Raw genomic sequence first — 19160 nt, forward strand, 5'->3', positions numbered from 1 at the left:
GAAAGTACTTTTTAAAAAGAAGCTCAGCTCCATTGCTCCCACCTTCCTGCTGTTTAAAGCAGGGAGAAGTACATTATGCTGAGTGAAAGAAGCCAGTCACAGACAGACAAATACTGTATGATCCCACTTATATGAATAGTCACATTCAGTAGTGCCAGAAAGAGTGCTGGTCGACGGGGGCTTTGGGGGCTGGAGTGTGGACAGCTGTTGTTTAATAGGCATTGACTCAGTTTTGCACATGGTCGTGATGCTGGGACAACAATGTGAATGTACTTAATACTACTGAATTTTGTGCTTAAAAACAGTTAAAACGGTGAATTTTATGTGTATTTTATCACAAATAAAAATAAGTCATTTTTTAAAGCAATTCTGATTTTTTTTTAGTGTAAAAGGAAGGGACCACATGGGGGCTGCAGGCCTATAGGAACTTAACTGGGCTTTTGGTTATTTCCATGGAAACCGGGGGAGAGATGAATTTCACTGGAGAGGATCCAGAGCAGGGAGTGGGGAGGGGGCAGCCCTGAGAAAGGAGGGCATCAGATCAGCACTTAAGGGGCATCCACTTTAGAGGTTAATGATGGCTCGGACGGTAAAGAATCTGCCTGCAATGCAGGAGACACGGATTCAATCCCTGGGTTGGAAAGATCCCCTGCAGAAAGTAATGGCTTACCCACTCCAATATTCTTGCCTGAAGAATTCAATGGACAGAGGAGCCTGGCGGGCTACGGTCCATGGGGTCACAAAGAGTTGGACATGACTGAGCAACTAACACTTTCACTTGAGAAGTTAATGAAAATTCAGGGCAGCTGATTTAACCACACTGTTTACCATGTGTGTTTTAGCTGCATAAACAGAATGTGCATGCATGCTCAGTCGCTCAGTGGTGGCTGATTCTTTGCAACCCCATGGGCTGTAGCCCACCACGCTTCTTTGTCCATGGTATTTTCCAGGCAAGAACACTGGAGTGGGCTGCCACTTCCTTCTCCAGGGGATCTTCCAGATCCAGAGGTGGAACCCACGTCTCCTGCATTAGCAGGCAGATTTTTTACCACTGGGCCACCAGGGAAGCTGTAAACAGAACATACCCGGTGACTTACCAATGATTGTGTTGTACACTGGGCTTGTAAGACTGTGCGTTCCTTTCCTCAGCTTGAGAAGAGTCCCTGCTGCATATCTTCATGGAAATGAGTTTAACAGAATGAGTTTGGAGTCAGCAAGAAGAAAGGCGATTCCACTGTGGTGTTCTTTATGTTTTAAAAAGCTTCTAACATGCCTGATATGGATATTGGCACAAATAAGAATTATACCTTCGGAGGAAGGAGGCTGTGGAGAGGGAGGCCATGTATTTCTGCTTAAACTGGGCCTCTGAGAAGGTGGTGTTTTTCTAAATGATCTTTTGGTGAGTGCTTGTAACACAAAGAATTAACCCCTATTACAGGTCAGTCTGCTGCTCAGTTAGAGAAATCTGCCTGGCCTGTGAGCAAGGCATTAATCCCTTGGGCAGGGCAGGATATTAAAGATCATCCAGGGTGTTGCTGGTTCAAATGCGGTCCCCCAACCTGCAGCATCGGTACCACCTTGTTGGCCTGATGAAATGGAATCTGCATGTGTTCAGCCCAGATGCCCAAGAATTCAAGTGCAAGCCAGAGTCCGAGGATCTGCGGCCTGCAGGGTGCTGCTGGCTCATCTCCCGTGAGCTTGTCCATCCCTGTCTGCCTAGGAGCCCAGCCCCACCCTGGGACAGCCTGGTGGATTCCAGGGCTCTCTTTCTTCGAAAGGCAGTTCAGCCATCTATTCAGATCACAGGGACTACGTCGTCCCAAACTGGCGCTGCATCCCAGCTGTGCTGCTTGCAGCCTGGGTGACCATGGATGGGTTGCTTACCCTCTCTGTGCTTCCGATTCCTCCCTGTCAAATGACTGCCATAAGAGTCCCTAACTCATGGGGTTGTCTCAGGGATTAAAAGAGTTAATCCCTAGGAAGCATGAGAGCAGTTCAAGTATCTCAGTAAGCGTGAGCTATTATTATACTGCCTGGATTCCTGCCTCATGCCATGGCTCACGTCTGTCCCTAGAGCCTCAGAGAACAAGCTTAACTCCCCATCTGTATGACAGCCCTGTGTACATCCAGAGGCAGCTCTCATGCCCTCCTCTGCAATGTCCCCCAGGCTCTAAGTGCCCCGTCTTTCCCATTCCTTGGGCGACGTGCTTCTATTTCCACAGCACATCCGCCGGGAACTCTCCTGAGAACTTGCACCTCCACAAAATCACAGCATCCATGCCACAGCCCTGTTGACCCCCTCAAGGTCAAAAGTTCTTACTTCTCCATAGCCTGATAACTCTTTCCCTTGACCCAGTTTCTTCTAGATCAGACAGGATCCATGTGTGCATTCTTCCCCTCTTCCAGGGAAGTGTGGTGCCCAGGGGCCCTTCCTGAACCTGTTAACCCCCGGCTACCCAGAGAGCACCTGAGTTGCAAGCCTCTCCAGGCTTCCCGCAGCCACTGCCAGGGCTCCACGAACGGCCCTCCCTCTAGTGGAGTCTACAGGAGCCCTACCACAGGCACAGGCCTCCCCAGGACCTTCCATAGAAATCCCACCTACCCACCTCCCCTCCTTGCCCAACCCCACCCCCAAGTCTGCCCTGACCCAGAAATGCCCGCACCCCTCTGTTCCCATCCCTCCCTCCCCAGGGCTCCTTTTGCTCCAGAGCCTGGCAGAAGCCACAGGAAGAAAGTGAGTTAGTCGCTAGTCATGTCCAACTCTTTGCCACCCCCTGGACGGTAGCCCGCCAGGCTCCTCTCTCCATCAGATTTCCTAGGCAGAAATGCTGGAGTGGGTAGCCATTCCTTTCTCCACGGCATCTTCCTGACCCAGGGATCAAACCCACATCTCCTGCATGGCAGGCAGATTCTTTACCTCCGTCCTATGGCTCCTGAAACACATCAGGGGCAGCCTTGCCTCTGCAAACATCTTTTACATTCAGGGCAGGTGCTTCAGAAGGAAGCCCCCTGCATCCACTTCAGCCCCAGATTCTGCAGACAGACAGGTGTTAATTATAGGGAATTCCATAACAGCCTGCTCACTAACACATCAGAGTAAACTCCCCTCAGTATCTTCCCCAATGAGCACTCTGCTTTTGCCTTCCTCTGACACTCTTACCTTCTGGCTGGAGAATAACATTGGGCCATTCTTTATTTATAACGCACCCACCCAGATGTGCGCACCTACAGTTGGGCTTGTCTCTCATTTTGAGACTCAGACTTAAACTCACGAGTTAGTCTCCATACAACCACAGGGATGAGTCCAGATGCATTAGGCTAAGCAAAGGAATTTCAACTCAAAAGGCCACACACTGTGACTCCATTTATATGCATTCTGTACAAGGCAAAACTAAGGGGATGGAAAAGAGTGGTTTCTAAGGAACTGCGGCTGAGGGGTGACCTGAAGCGGGCAGGAGGGGATTGTGTGAGATAACAGATTGTTATACATCTTGATTGTGACGGTGGTTACACGATTTTATACTTTGTCAAAACTCATGGAACTATACACTAAAAAGTGAATTTTACTGCTTATAAATTATACATCAATAAACCTGGCTTTAAAAAAAAGTACACTTGCCAGTCCTTTCTGGAACAAGGCAAAGTGTAAGGCAAAAGCCATCAACTTTTGTAAACTCCTCACTCACTGCTGAAAGTGGGAATTGGATCTCCCTGTAAAATCAGGTCTGTTAAAGAAAGGGATCAGTGGTTTCTCCAGTAGGGGCCCCATTTTGAAAGGGCTCAGACCATGCGAGACTTTCCTTACTCATTCATCCGTCCATCCACTCAACAGTGTTCATTGGACATTTCCTAAGAGGCAGACCTGGGACAGAAACGAGCAAGGCAGAAACGGCTGTGAAACAAGATACAGCCTCTGCCCATGAGGGGGGAATTGTCCAGTGGTCCCGGGGGTTGGGTGGGTGAGGCAGGTGGTATGGGAACAGCAGAGAAGTAAAGTGCTCGGTTGTGTCCCACTCTTTGCCACCCCAGGGACTGCAGCCCCCCAGACTCCTCTGTCCATGGGATTTTCCAGGCAAGAATACTGGAGTGGGTTGCCACTTCCTCCTCCAGGGGATATTCCCTACCCAGAAATCAAACCCACATCCCTGAATTGCAGGCAGTCTTTTACCACTGAGCCACCAGGGAAGCCCCAGAGAAGTAAAGAAACAGAGACAAAACAGGGATGGTGGAGCTCCTGGGAGGGGGCATTCAACTTCACCCCAGGGAGCTGGGGAGCTTCTGAGAGGAAGCAGACCTGCGTGAGTTAGCCGGGAAGGACAGTGGGTGTGAAGACACCCATCCCTGGAAGGTACACACGCAAAGGCCCAAAGGACAGAGAAAGGGGGCACGTTTTAAAAATTACAAGGAGCTCATTTGGGAGCCTCGAGGCTGGGGAGTGGGAGTGCTCTAGTCTTTTCTTCCTTTCTTCCACCAGTTTGAGGTCCTGCTCTGAAGAAACATGTGTCACCGAGGAGAGAAAACTGCTGTAACTGAGGGCTCTCGGGTTTTAAACACAATAAATCTTTGCTCAACAAGTGAAGAGATTTCAGATTAACTGATTAAAAGCTCCTGGGGACTTGAGCTTCCTAACTTTTCCTCTGTTTTAACCTGGGTCTGTGATACTTTCTACTTCAGCAGAAAAAGAAAATTAGATGCCAAATTGGAAATTACAACAGCAAATAACAAAATGTTCCCTAGACTCCCTGACTGGATACCCCTGGTGCTAACTGTCTGACCTTGACCACCAAATAGGTCTGTTTTTTTTCACTTTAGAGAGACCGTTCCAGGTAATGCAAATAGACATTTTGCAGATTTCACTGTTGCACATGCTTTCTGAATTACACAGAGAACAGTTTCCACATGGCCTGGCTATATTTCCCTAAAGCACCTATGACGTCATTATTTCCCATAGGAAGGGCTTCCACCCCAGGCCACACACTGAGCAGTGGCTGAAATCAGCTAGAGCATCCACCCCACACTCTGTAGAACTCCCAGAACCCTCTGGGCCAACAAAAGCTGTGTCCAGTCTGCCCTTTAGGGCTGCTCCCCAAAGCCCTTCACCCACACCCATGATGAAGCTAGCTTCGTCCATTCCCAGCAGAAGATTGGTGTCTGGCATTGTAGCAGAATTAATTTAATCATAAGCACCAAAGCAACTGGCTTGATTTCAATTTTCCAGCTATTTCTGAGATTCAGCCCACTGAATAAATGAAATTCCAGTTTCTCGTCATTACTCTATTGATGGTGATAATGAACTCGAGTACGGCTCCTGTTTATCCATCTTCTTACTAGATGAGGGTAGAGTGTTACATGTTGTTACATCAAGATGGGCTGGGAAAGCGTTGCTCCTTAAATAGTGGCATCCTGGATCCCATTCCACAGAACAAAAGAACTCCAGGGCCTCATAAGATTCCCCCACCAAACTCTTTGAGCCCCTCAAACCTGCCTGAACCCCTCTAAACAGATGATCAACAGGAAGGATGGAGAGTGAAAGGGGTCTTTTCTCCCAGAGAAGGGACAAGAAGAAAGGTATGGGAGGGAGTGATGCTCAGTCATGTTGGACTCTCTGTGATCCCATGGACCAGTCCATGGAATTCTCCAGGCCAGAATACTGGAGTGGGTAGCCTTTCCCTTCTCCAAGCAATCTTCCCAACCCAGGGATCGAACCCAGGTCTCCCGCACTGCAGGCGGATTCTTTTACCAGCTGAGCCACCAGGGAAGCCCTGTGGGAGGGAGGGTGTCCACAAATGACTGACCATTGGAAGCTGGGGTTTTGTCTTCCAGGGTTACCTGTCAGAAGGCCTGGTAACGAAGTGGTACCGCTCACCACGCCTACTCCTCTCCCCTAACAACTACACCAAAGCCATCGACATGTGGGCCGCCGGCTGTATCCTGGCTGAGATGCTCACGGGCAGGATGCTCTTTGCTGGTAAGCTGCTACCCGGGCCACCCTCCTACCCCTCTGCTGCAGCTCAGTAAAAGGAAGGGAAACATGCTAATCACAAAACCTGCTATCCTCCTCTTTGAGGTTGCCTCTGACTTTGACTGCACTACTTGGAGGCACCTTGTTATCAACCATTTCAGGCAAAATACTGGCTTAAAAAAAAGAAGAAGAAAAAAAAAAAACATCTTGAGCACTAAACTTCCAAAATCAAGAAATCGTGTCTCTTCAAACACCTTAAGATTGACCCATGAAAACACCCACCCAACCTTTTCAGCTCCTTTCTCCCCTCTCCCTGCCACTGGGAGAGGTCAATCTGGAGTGCTCATTTAGAGAGGGGACCCCGCAGGCTCCCAGAGTCCTTGAACCGACTCTGCCTGAGGCCACTGCAGGGAGAAGCCAAGTGACTCCTTCAGAGCAGACGCTGATGTTTTGCCACGTTCTGGCTCAGCATTCACAGCATTCGCATGCGCTTAGTGCCACACAGGGCATCGTCAGGGCGACACGGGAGAGCCCTGCCCTTGGCCTCCAGCTTCTGGAAGACTGGGACCCCAGGGGACTCAGTGATGGTGGGGGTTGCTCTGTGCAGCTGGATGAGTCAGGAAGGAAGACTGGCTTGGTTGGATTTAACCCAGTAGAGGTGAATGGCAAGACTACTCATGCAAAAAGGGAAAACAAAAGGAACGGAATGGCCTAGAGGCCAGAGGGCGGCAAAGATTCAGACCTGACCCACCCCAGCAGCATCAAAGCTCTGAAACAGCATCAGTGATGGCCTGGGTGTGGAAGAGGACTTGAGTTTCCGAGAAGCAGAAAGCCTGAAGCTTCTTATGGGTGAAGATGCTATTCATTCCCAGCATGTGGCATGGTCCGTGGCAGGAAGAGGACACTCCATAAATATTTGTTGAGTGAACGAATGAGTGAGTGAATGAGTGCTTGAATGAGCCATTCCCTCCTGTCCCACAGACCTGGCACGCCCTGCCTTCCTCCCTCTGCCTGGAGGAGCACAAGTCAGTGTGCTCATGACATGTCCCAAACTTAATTTGCTATTCCTGATTTTTTTTTCCCCCTCCTAATGGGAACCCAAAAGGTAAGACTCATTTTTAGCCTTAAAATCTCTTCCTCCCCCAGCCTGGTAAAGGACAGCCACAGAGGTGCATAGGAAGGAACGCTTGGAAAGCCTCGGGTCGGGCTGCTCCCATCGTTTTAGCGTGGGCTGACTCAGGCTGTATGAGGCTGGACCATTCCAGAGGCACAGAATGCTACGAGAATGGATGGGCCCCAGAGACTAGCCCTTCTTTCTGCATTTGACCAAGCCCCAGAAATGGCAAGCAACTTGCCCACCGTCACCCAGCAGTTAGCAGCAGAATGAACCCAGGCCCCCGGGCTCCCACTGTCCTAGGCTCCTAGGCGCTGGGGTTTCCACACCCACCAGCCCGGTGGGCGGCACGCGTAACCATCTGGCATTTGCCTCCCCAGGGGCTCACGAGCTGGAGCAGATGCAGCTCATCCTGGAGACCGTCCCCGTGATCCGGGAGGAGGACAAGGACGAGCTGCTCAAGGTGATGCCTTCCTTCGTCAGCAGCACCTGGGAGGTGAAGCGGCCGCTGCGCAAGCTGCTCCCGGAAGTGAACAGCGAAGGTACCGCCGCCCGACTGCCCGGCCGGCGTCTGGAGGCTGCGCTTTGCGCCCTGGCTTCACCCTGGGGCCCGGGGCAGGCAGTCTTTTCCGAAAGGACCAGAGTCCCTAGACACAGAAGCGGGGGACCCCCCTGGCAGCAGGTCTTTGCTCTCGCTGCTTCCAGACCGAGTTCAGCCGTCAGGCCACCCTCAAGGCAGTCACTGCTGGTCCTCCACACTCAACCCTGATTTTGTTTCCTTTTCCTTCTTTCTCACTTGCCTCCCTCCCTCTCCTCCACCTCCCCTTACTTTTTCCCCTCTGGAAGGCATGGTACGGTTTCATCAGCTTCCAAGTCTGACGCAGGCTCAGCTCCCCATTCCACCAGTGACTAGCTGTTTGGCATTGGGCAAGCTTCTTAACTTCTCTGCATCTGTTTGCCTAACTGTAAAATGGGTATATTAATACATGACACATAGGGTCATTGTGACAAGTAAATAAAATAGAGTTTGTAAAGTCCTTGGCATAGGATAGTTTCTCCATTATCTGAGATGTTAGAATATCACCAGTCTCATACCTGCTAAAGGCTTCCTTGTTGTTCTTCAGTCGCTAAGTCGTGTCTGACTCTTTGCCACCCCCTGGACTGAAGTATGCCAGGCCCCTCTGTCCTCCACTGTCCCCCAGAGTTTACTCAGATTCATATCCAGTGAGTCAGTGATGCTATCTAATCATCTCATCCTCTGCTTGAGGAAATTCCTATATCAGATAGGATATAGGTTTGGCCAATTGTAAGAGAAACCCAGATTCTCAACAACTTAAATAATATTTATTTCTTACTTAAGAAAAAAAAAAGAGTTTACTTCTCTCATATAAGAATCTAAAGTAGACAGTCCAGGGCCCCTGAGGTAGACCTGGTCTACAGTCATCCAGGGGTCCAAGCCCCTTCTGTCTTATATCTCTACCACCTTAGGGTGTTGCCCTTACCCCTTGGAGGCAGGTGGGGGAGGAGGGCAGCCCCTTGCCTTTAAAGTCATGAGCCAGGATTTGGACACCTCACCTCCATTCATGTCCTGTTGGCCAGAGCGTAAGTCACCTGGCCCCACCTCGCTGCAGTGAGGCTGTGACATGGAAACTTAACCACTGCACTGTGTGTCCATTACTCTGAAAGAGGAGAACAGACATGGGTACCAGCTACCGTCTCTGCCACACTCCCCCTGCTGCCCCATCGAAAAACCAAGAACTCGGACTAACCGTGTCTTTGGCCATAATCCCCTGTCAATCAATAAACTGTCTCAGCTTCCCTGTCATCAAGGGAGAGAGGCAATTTGATTCCCTACAAATTAAGTCTCAGCCCATCCACATTTTCTTTGATTCTTGGGCCTTTGTAGAAATCCTGCCATGTGACAGGAGGTTCAGAATTCTCAGGAATTCTGGATCAGGGGTGAGTCATCCATGTCTCTTCCCAAACCACCACACACACACAGCAGCCTCTCTGAACATTGTGGGCCTGTCTCAGAGAAACCAGAGACGTGATAGATGGTCTACCTGGGAAGACGGATACCTGTCAGAGATGAGCAGATGAAGGAACACATCCTAAGGGGCCAGTGAGAGCTCTGGGGGTTTGGGGAGGGTGTGAGAGCCACCGGGCACAGAGAGGGACAGAGAGCCGGCCCGGAGAGCTGATGAGGGCTGGGATCAGCAGGATCTGATCGTCTGAAGTGAAGCGGGAGGGGTGAGCAAGGCCAAGAGCCCACAAGGCTCTGAATGCCCAGGCGACGTGTGTGGACTGGATCCTGGAGCCAAATAGAGGTTCACGAAAGCCGGGCCGGCTTCACCCTCCCAATGTGCTGGCTTCAACCACAGTTCTCTCATCCGTCTCTGGGCTTGAAAAGTGACCCCGGTTAGCCTGACCTCAGGGGAGAGAGGTATGGCTGAAACGAAACTTCAGTAGGGAAAAGGGTATCACACCCGCCTGCCCCAAAGAGCCAGCTGCTGTCCCTCGGCTCACCCTGGGCTATCCCTCTGAGGGCCTACAGGCCTGGGAAGAGGCTGTCTCTCTAGCTTTCCCCCTCAGAGGCACGAAGGACACAGTCTGGGTGGACTGTGTCCCCCAAGCAGCCGCCACTGCACAGCTGCAGGACAAGGGAGCAGGCCCGAGACCGCACCCCGAGGGCGTCAGTCCTGAGCTGTGCTGACAAGAAGCAACTATACCGCAGGGGACAGAGCCGATGAGGAAGTCTCTTCCCAAAACAGGGAGAGGAGCGCTCTGGCCCTGCCCCCCACCCCGCCTCTTAATCACCAGAGATGCCCCTCCCTGAGAATCCTTCCAGAAACCCTGGGGGCTCTGAAAAGCCCAGCTGGGAATCCAGTGGGGCCACATAAAAGTCACATGATTGCACAGCTGCTACTGCTAAGTCGCTTCAGTCGTGAATGACTCTGTGCAACCCCATAGATGGCAGCCCACCAGGCTCCTCCGTCCATGGGATTTTCCAGGCAAGAGTGCTGGAGTGGGGTGCCATTGCCTTCTCTGAAGCCTCATTATATCAGAAGCACCAAAAAAACCCACAAAAACATGTGGGAGGTTGAACTTGCAGAAGAAGAAAGAGTTGGGGAGCGAGGGCGATGGTCATGCGTTAAGGGGAAGCCAGTGCTGTAGCTGATAGACATGAAATCTCCATGGCCTACCTGCTAGCGATGTAGGCACTGATCAACTCAAGTCCAGGCAGATGGGGGCCTCTGCCCAGGACACAGGCCTTCTGCCATCTTCAATCAGAGCTTCCAAGGCTCCGACAGGCACCAACTTCCAGCGGAAGCCAGAGGCGGGAAAGAGAGCAGACACACGTGCAGGAGGTTTTGAAGAAGATGGCCTTGATCTGCCAAACCTCCAGGGGCAACATGTGGGAGAAAGGGCTCTGGACCCAGGAGGCCTGGGCTGGCAGGCTCTGTCCCCCCGCCTTCCTCCATGGTGACAGCTCTCACTCAGGCTTTCTACTGCTGAGTCCTACAGGAGGAGGGCCCTCCACTGGCTCCCCCCACAGCTGCACTCAACCCACGACACCTGATGGTGGGGATGGAGATGCCACTGCCTCCCCCCTCCAGGTGGGACCACCTCCGAGGCGTGTCCCACGCTGTCTCTCGGAGGACCCAGTGGAACGGAGCCCCAAGTGCCTTCAGCAGGAACTTCTCACTGGCACGTCCTTGGCTGGCTTCTCCCCGACCCCCCACCGGTGCTTCCTGGGGTCACTGCCACATAAAGTGCCTCCACCCCGTTCCTTGTCTCTGCAGAAATCCAGCCAAAGGCAAAGTTCTAGCCCTGACCTCCCGTAACCAACGGTGACCTTATCTTACAAGTCACTGCAATCCCTCTGTATGTATTGTATGTATGTGGGCAGTCAAGTCATGTCCGACTCTGCGACCCCATGGACTGTAGCCTGCCAGGCTCCTCTTGTCCATGGAATTTTCCAGGCAAGAATACTGGAGTGGGTTGCCATTTCCTGTTCCAGGGGATTTTCCTGACCCAGGGATCGAGCCCACATCTTTTGGGTCTCCTGCATGAGCAGGCAGATTCTTTACCACAAGTGCCACCTGGGAAGACCTTAACCCCTCTGAAAGTGAAAGTAAAAGTCTCTCAGTCGTGCCCGACAACTTGCGACCCCATGGACTATACAGTCCATGGAATTCTCCAGATCAGAATACTGGAGTGGGTAGCCAATCCCTTCTCCAGGGGATCTTCCCAACCCAGGGATCAAACCGGGGTCTCCTGCAATGCAGGTGGATTCTTCACGAGCTCAGCTACCAGGGTAAGCCCTCTGGACCTCCATTAATTCATTTGTGGAGTCAGAAAGCAGCATCTGCTCTGAATTTATCCCTAGACTGTGGTGAGGGTCATGAGAAAGGGAACGGGTAAAAAGCCCTTTCACAAATGGAAAAGTACAGACACTCGGGGGCATCCCTAGGCTGAGGAGTCTCATTCTCAGTGTGGCAAGGGCACCAATGACCATCCCGTCCTGCTCTGCTCCCCACAGCCATCGACTTTCTGGAGAAGATCCTGACCTTTAACCCCATGGATCGCCTGACCGCCGAGATGGGGCTGCAGCACCCCTACATGAGCCCGTACTCTTGCCCGGAGGACGAGCCCACCTCACAGCACCCCTTCCGCATCGAGGATGAGATTGACGACATCCTGCTGATGGCCGCCAGCCAGAGCCAGCTCTCCAACTGGGACAGGTGCGGCTCCAGGGGCCCCAGCCCTGGAGGTTGGGGTCCATGGCCCCATCCTCCCATTTCTACCTGCCTCTGATCCTTCATGACATCTCCTTCTGTCTTCCGAGTTCTAAAGTCCATGGGGCGCTTTCCCCAGCTTGGCTTCCCGCCCTTTCCTCCTTGTCCCTAGATGCTCGCTGTAGATGAACAGCTGTGTCCTGCGCGTGCGGTCAGGGGCTGCCTTTGTGCCTCCGCCACCCTCTTTCCCCACCCCAGCTGCACCGCACACCCGGGCTCAACACAGAGTTGGGCAAGCATTTCATGTGCACCCGCGGCTGGAGCTCACGTCTTGCAGGCTGGGAATTTGCCCCAGAAAAGCAAAGCACAGCAATGCAAGAAAACAAGGTGCAGTTCACCATCACACAACACCTTCCTGCTCTTCATACCCTTTGCATCTCCTGAGAAGCCAGTAAAGCAGGCACCATTATCATTATTGCCCACTGATACACGAGGAAGCCACAGCTCAGAGAGGCTGGAGACTGGTGTCGTGTCACAGGGCTAACACCTGGCCACGAGGGGCAGTCCCCTGTCTCATGTCAGACACCGTTAACACTCGCAGAACTCTTCTCTCCTAAGCTGGGCCGGGCCTCAGAATCCTTCTCAACCCAGCGTGCCTAGAAGTCACTACCAATGAGTCAGAGCTGGGGAGAAGATATGGTTTTTTTTGTTTTTTTTTTTTTTACAAACTCCACATAAGCACACAATGATCTCTCAGGGCCCTTCCCATTCTGATGTTCTAGATCAGGCAGAAACGTTTAGGCATCACCACCTGCTAATTCTGGGAGGGGAGCGATGGTAGCTGCTCCGTTTAGAAACAGAACTCCAGGGCTTAGCAGCTAGGACTCCGAGGGGGCCGAAGTGGGAGCCCTGCTGCTGTGAGAAAGTGACAGCTAGTTACAGAAGTGACAGATGAGCAGTGTCTCCTCTTCGGTCTTTTGACAGATGATGGGTTTCAGATTAAGGAGGCTCCAAGGGAGGGTCAGGGCTACCTTGCTATTTTGGGACAGGCTGGTTGTTGTCAATGGTTGTTATCAAGTGTTGCCAGCAAACAGAGATTAACGAAGACCCTCTCTGCTGCTCCCGTGCTAGGCGTGCCCTTGAATGTGGTCCCTGCAGCCCCGCCCCCTCCACTCCACAGCGTCTAGGGCACAGCGCATTGGCGTGGCAGGGTTCATCCATGCTCATCACGGCTATGGCCTGAGGCTGGTGCCTGAAAAACTGTAGCAGGGTTTCTTTGGCCCCTGCCCATCAACTCTGACCACTTCTAAACCTGGGGCTTCTCTGCTCTGACTTTTCCCATCACACCTGCATGACGAAGGCGGTGACAAGCCCCTGCCCACAGGCCCTGCTGCTTTGGGCAAGCTGTTGACTTCTGAACACTCGTGTCCTCACCTATGGAGCAGGTGATAATACTCCACAGGGTTGCCCTGGAGACTGCGGACAACTTATCGGGTTGGCCGAAAAGTTTGTTAGGGCTTTCCATACCACCGTGTGGACAAGCCCGAACAAATTTTTTGGCTAACCCAATACATTTGGCCCTTAGCAATGTAGCAGCCAACAGTGAAAGACATCCCATTGGGGTGTTATTAAATGCCTTCACAGAGCTGCAGAAGAATGGGATGAATATGAGCTTTTCCTTTTTGAATTATGCCCAGTCCAGCCAGTGTAGAAACTGGCAAGACAGTTCCGTGAGTCATGCAGCTGGAGCACTCACGGCTCCCTGAAGCTCTGAATCCTCAGGAATGCCATCTGCACATACTCATACTCTGTCCAGGGTCCCAGCCTAACCCTTACCAAGATGCTGGTCCAGGTTTGAGGGGATTCTGAAACCTCAAACTAACAGAACTTTCTTTCTAATAGAACCAACAGAGCATCCAAAAGTGACGCTTTTCACAAGTTCTTCCTCCTGAAATCTCTGCCATTTCAAGTACCCTCATGGGAGGAGGCAGTGTTCACCTCGAGGAGTGACTCCTGCCCTAATGGCATCAACAGGCAGAACTGGTACCTTCCTGTGCTTCACAAACCACAAGGCATGGACCGCAGCTGCCTGCCTGCTTGGTTACACAGTCAAACCAGCCTGCCCTTGGTTTTTCCTGTGTGAGCACTCGGCCTCCTGTTCCAAGAGGTTTCTTCTGTGCTCCCTGCCTCCCCATCCCCTAAATTCTGCATAGAATACCTGACATGGGGAGGGCTCAGCCCAGGCTGATGGCCTGCCCGCCTGCCCACCTGCCCTTCACTGGGCAGCTGCTCTCCAAGGCCCCAGGACAGTCAACAGAGGGCAGAATTACAAGGATCCCTGGCCTCTTTTGAGGGTACGCCAAGAGGTACCAAAGAGGGTACTTCTTTGGTACGCCCCACCTGCTCACATCTGCACAAAGTCCTGAAGAGCCTCCAACCGGAACCCCTAGGGCAGGGTTCTTAGCCCTGGTTGGAACTTAGAAACACCTGGAGAGGTCTGATGAACTGCCGGGCCTTTCCCTAGACATACTGAATCAGCATTGGAGTTGCAGGGCGGGCATGGAACTTTATTTTTAATTCCTCCCCCTCCCCCGACACACACGCATGCACACGCGCACGCGCGCACACACACAAACACACACACACACACACACAAGTGATTCTAATCTGAGCCAAGGTGGTGAAGCACTCATCAGAGCCCTGCTACTCAAAGTGTGGGCCACGGACCAGCAGCATCACATCACCTGGGAGCCTGTTAGACACGCAGATTCTCAGACCCCACCTCATCTACTGGATCAAGATCTGCGTTCTAACAAGGTCCCCAGGTGACTTGTGTGGACATCACAGTTTGAGGAGCACTACATACATGGATCCACTAGAAAATGCATTCCAAGGTGACAAGGGTTTTGTTGCCTGCTGTGTCCAGTAATGCCCAGTATAGCACCTGGCACAGAGGAGTGCTCAAGAAATATTTGTAGGGTATTGAATGAATGGGCTTCCAAAGAGGCCCCAGTGGTAAAGGGTGTGACAGTGCAGGGCGTGATCCCTGGGTCGGGAAGAGCCCCTGGAGGAGGGCATGGCAACCCACTCCAGTATTCTTGCCTGGAGAATCCCATGGACAGAGGAGCCTGGCGGGCTACAGTCCATAGGGTCACAAGCAGTGGGACACGACTGAAGTGACTCAGGACGCACACACATTGAATGAATACTATACATACATTCCATGAAATTCTCCAGGCCAGAATACTGAAGTGGGTAGCCTTTCCCTTCTCCAGGGGATCTTCCCAACCCAGGGATCGCACCCAGGTCTCCCGCATTGCGGGCAGATTCTTTACCAGCTGAGCTACAAGGGAAGCCCAAGAATACTGGAGTGGGTAGCCTATCCCTTCTCCAGCGGATCTTCCCTACCCAGGAATCGAACTGGGCTCTCCTGCAGACCGATTCTTTACCAACTGAGCTCTGAGGGAAGCCCCTTGAATACAAGAGGAAACAATCAGTCCCTCCACGTGCGCACTGGGGGCTCACCATTACTGTTCCTTTGTCCCATGTCCCTCCCACCTTGGAGGTGGGGGACAGCAGGAGCTGGGGGGACTAGGAAGGAATGGAAAGCCTGGCTGTTGGGGGGCAAACAGTGATGAGGGGGGTGGCTCCCTCTGCAAAGCCACCCTGGCTGGCGGGGCGGGCAAGAGGGGGGTGTCCAACGGCCATCCCGTCTTACCGTGCAGGTACCCCGTGAGCCTGTCGTCGGATCTGGAGTGGCGGCCCGACCGGTGCCAGGACGCGAGCGAGGGGCAGCGTGACCCACGCGCGGGGTCAGCGCCACTGGTGGAGGACGTGCAGGTGGACCCGCGCAAGGACTCCCAGAGCAGCTCAGAGCGCTTCCTGGAGCAGTCACACTCGTCCATGGAGCGCGCCTTCGAGGCCGACTACGGGCGCTCCTGCGACTACAAGGTGGGCTCGCCGTCCTACCTGGACAAGCTGCTGTGGCGTGACAGCAAGCCGCACCACTACTCGGAGCCCAAGCTCATCTTGGACCTGTCGCACTGGAAGCAGGCAGCCGGCGCGCCCCCCGCTGCCGGGGTGGCCGGCGTGGCCACGGTGACCGTGGACCCCGGGCCGCGAGACGACGAGCCGGCCAGCCTCTTCCTGGAGATCGCGCAGTGGGTCAAGAGCACGCAGGGCGGCCCCGAGCGCGGCGCTAGCCCGCCCCCTGACGGCCCAGAACGCCGCCGATCCCCACCCGGCCGCCCGGCCCCCATTGACGGGGGCGCCAGCCCGCAGTTCGACCTGGACGTGTTCATCTCCCGCGCTCTGAAGCTCTGCACCAAGCCCGAGGACCTGCCGGACAATAAACTGGGCGACCTCAACGGCGCGTGCATCTCCGAGCACCCCGGTGACCTCGTGCAGACCGAGGCCTTCTCCAAAGAAAGGTGGTGAGGGCAGAGGGGCGCTTCAGCCCGTTCCCCCGGAAACCATCCGGGGAAAGCCAGCCCAGGCCGGAGGGGACCGCCCCCCTGGCACCTCCATCAGCCCTTCCACCCGCTCTCTGCTGCCCTGGGGTTAGCGAAACAGGAAGGATCCGAGGAGCGAGAGGAATGTCCATTTCTTAAACTGCCTTAATAACTAGCCTTTAACCTCTGGGAGCGTGTTTGAACAGGAGCCTATTTTGGGGGCTGGGGGGTGTGGGGGGGTTGATCACTTTGCCAGCAAAGAAGAGGCCCTTGTGTTTTTATCAGCGGTGGTGCCAGGGCAGAAAGGTCTTAGCAGTCAACAGGCCCCACCTGGGTGGCTGCCTGGAGAGGAGCCTGGCAGAGAGGGTTGGAACTCTCTAGTCCAAGCAGCCTCAGCTCACAGATGAGAAACACAGTGAGGTCCAGAGAAGCCAAGTGACTTGTTAATAAGATCGGGGCCTAGCCGGTGTCAGGGCAAGCCTTGAATCCCAGTCTCCTGGCCCCCAGGCCAGTGTCTGTCCATCTGTCCACTGAACAATGTCTTCCTCTACTGGGGTCACTCTGGCCTTTTTCTGAGAAAACTTGGTTCAAGACGTTTCTTCCCTATCCATTACCAGCTTACCCATTCCGTGTGCTTTTACTCAGAGCCGTGTCCTGTGAATTCTGAAATTGGACATTGAGCCAGCTTCTTTCCCCTTGTCAACAAGCGTATATTTTTTTTTTCCCTGGCTCCCATGGCACCCCACTCCAGTACTCTTGCCTGGAAAATCCCACGGACGGAGGAGCCTGGTAGGCTGCAGTCCATAGGGTCGCTAAGAGTCGGACACGACGAGCGACTTCCCTTTCACTTTTCACTTTCATGCACTGGAGAAGGAAATGGCAACCCACTCCAGTATTCTTGCCTGGAGAATCCCAGGGCCAGGGGAGCCTGATGGGCTGCTGTCTATGGGGTCGCACAGAGTCGGACACGACTGAAGTGACTTAGCAGTAGCAGCAACTACTGAATATTCCCATTTGCCTCACCCCGGTGTGATCTGAACTCTTGGTTTCAGATCAGACCAGTTTGGGATCTGTGGGTAAAATCACCCATCCTCCTAGGCCTGTGCACACACCTTTTCCAGAACTTCCTATGCACTTTTCTGACACACGCGCAGACACAGTGACACAGCTCTTATTCCCCAGGGAATGCCGTACACTGGTGAGTTTGAAGACAGCAATTCCAAGAATCCCTGCAGCCTGCCCCGCACCCCTAGTACACACAGCCCCACTCCAAACCTACCTTGGGAGCTTGTGTTCTCAGCCCAAATTGCCCCTTTGGAGGAAAACAGTGAAGTGCCTGCAACAGAGCAGATGTGCTGGGAGAGACGCTCTCACACAGGATCCATCGACCTTCATTAATTCTGCCCTTGGTTTGATCATCAATTTAGCCCTAGCAAACAGCAGGCCCTGAAGAAATGTACTGGAGAGCAAGGGGCCTTGGGGACAAGGAATCCAGAAAGGCAGGAAGGTCTGAAAAGTGGGGTGCTGACATTGAGGGCCCTCAGGGGTCAGGTATCAGCATGGGGACCCCATGACAAAAGAAGGGACCTGAGACCACCATGTTCTCCCTAGCTTAGGCTAGGATGAATTTGGAGCATGCCAAACCAGAGGTGCCAGAGAAGGCAATGGCACCCCACTCCAGTGCTCTTGCCTGGAAAACTCCATGGACGGAGGAGCCTGGTGGGCTGAAGTCCATGGGGTCTCGAAGAGTCGGACACGACTGAGCGACTTCACTTTCACTTTTCACTTTCATGCATTGCAGAAGGAAATGGCAACCCACTCCAGTGTTCTTGCCTGGAGAATCCCAGGGACGGGGGAGCCTGGTGGGCTGCCATCTATGGGGTCCCACAGAGTCGGACACAACTGAAGTGACTTAGCAAACCAGAGGTGCACGCGTTCACAGAGCCTCAGGGGACAGTGTGTAGCATGGCAGGTCCTCTGCAGAGGCATGGAGTCCGGTCCCCGGCAAACGCTCTTCCGTTTCCACCACCGGCGTTCAGCTCCCCCCAGAGATGCCCATAGGAGCCGGTCTGTAAACAGAGGATCCCCCAGTGTTGATCGTAGGCTGTGTTCACCCTCACCTCAACAGCACCTTAAATCTAATCAGCTAACTAGGATCTGTACATTGAAACCTGCAACACATTAGAAACTTATATTTAAAAACAGTTAACCATACTGACCAATTTTTACCTGGGAAATATGTAAATATGAAGTGTTGGGGTTTCTTTTTTTTTTTTTTAAGAAAAGGAGACGCTCACCGCTCTCACGTGCCATTTGTCCTCAGAGGGCGGTTTTACTTTTTTGGTAAAGGAACAAGCTGCTGATCTTGACAAGGAGTTCATATATAATTGTTATTACAGAGGAATTGCTATTACTCATGTTTTAAAAATATCTATTAAACATTATTAAACTTGATCGGGATGGGCCAAATAAAGTTTTATTGGAACATAGATTCATTTGTTCGTCTACTTACTCTCATTCATTTACACGTTATCTGCTGTCTTTAACAGCAGTTGAGTCATCGGAACATGGCTGGATTCTCCCTGTACCTGTGAAGACGAGGTGTTTTGAGGGGTTGCAAGTTGAAGGGGAGGTGAGAGAATCTACAAGGATTGGTAAAAAGGGAAGACATTCCACAATCACCTGGGTCAGGCCCAGTGTCCACCTTGTATGTTTCAAACCATCTCTTGGAGCCAACTCCAAACCTTCTGACCGAGGTTGGTTCTTGGTCCCACAGCTTCCTCCTAGTTTGGAGCTCTATCAGTGAGGAAAGTCAGAGGAAGCACTGGCTTAGTTTCCTTCAAAAGCAAACTCAGAGACAAAGAATCAAGTGCAAGTAATTAAGGGGCGGGAGA

General features: G+C 52.7%; 1 protein-coding gene across 5 annotated transcripts in view; it reads left to right on the top strand.

Moving 5' to 3' along the window:
• The window catches only part of MAPK4 (mitogen-activated protein kinase 4), a 173291-nt gene extending 154534 nt beyond the window's left edge, over positions 1-18757 (top strand). For 4 of the 5 annotated variants that reach the window (XM_010818866.4, XM_059880851.1, XM_024984293.2 and 1 more), the window contains 4 exons: positions 5824-5968; positions 7457-7618; positions 11620-11821; positions 15541-18757. In XM_010818866.4, coding sequence (XP_010817168.2) covers positions 5824-5968; positions 7457-7618; positions 11620-11821; positions 15541-16252 — 1221 coding nt within the window. In that variant the 3' untranslated portion in view covers positions 16253-18757. Of the gene's footprint in view, positions 1-5823; positions 5969-7456; positions 8447-11619; positions 11822-15540 lie in introns of those variants that run through there. The other variant, NM_001075920.2, reaches the window with a different exon arrangement.
• The last annotated feature ends 403 nt before the right edge of the window (positions 18758-19160 follow it).

Source organism: Bos taurus, chromosome 24, assembly GCF_002263795.3.
Source record: "Bos taurus isolate L1 Dominette 01449 registration number 42190680 breed Hereford chromosome 24, ARS-UCD2.0, whole genome shotgun sequence".
NCBI lineage: Eukaryota > Metazoa > Chordata > Mammalia > Artiodactyla > Bovidae > Bos > Bos taurus.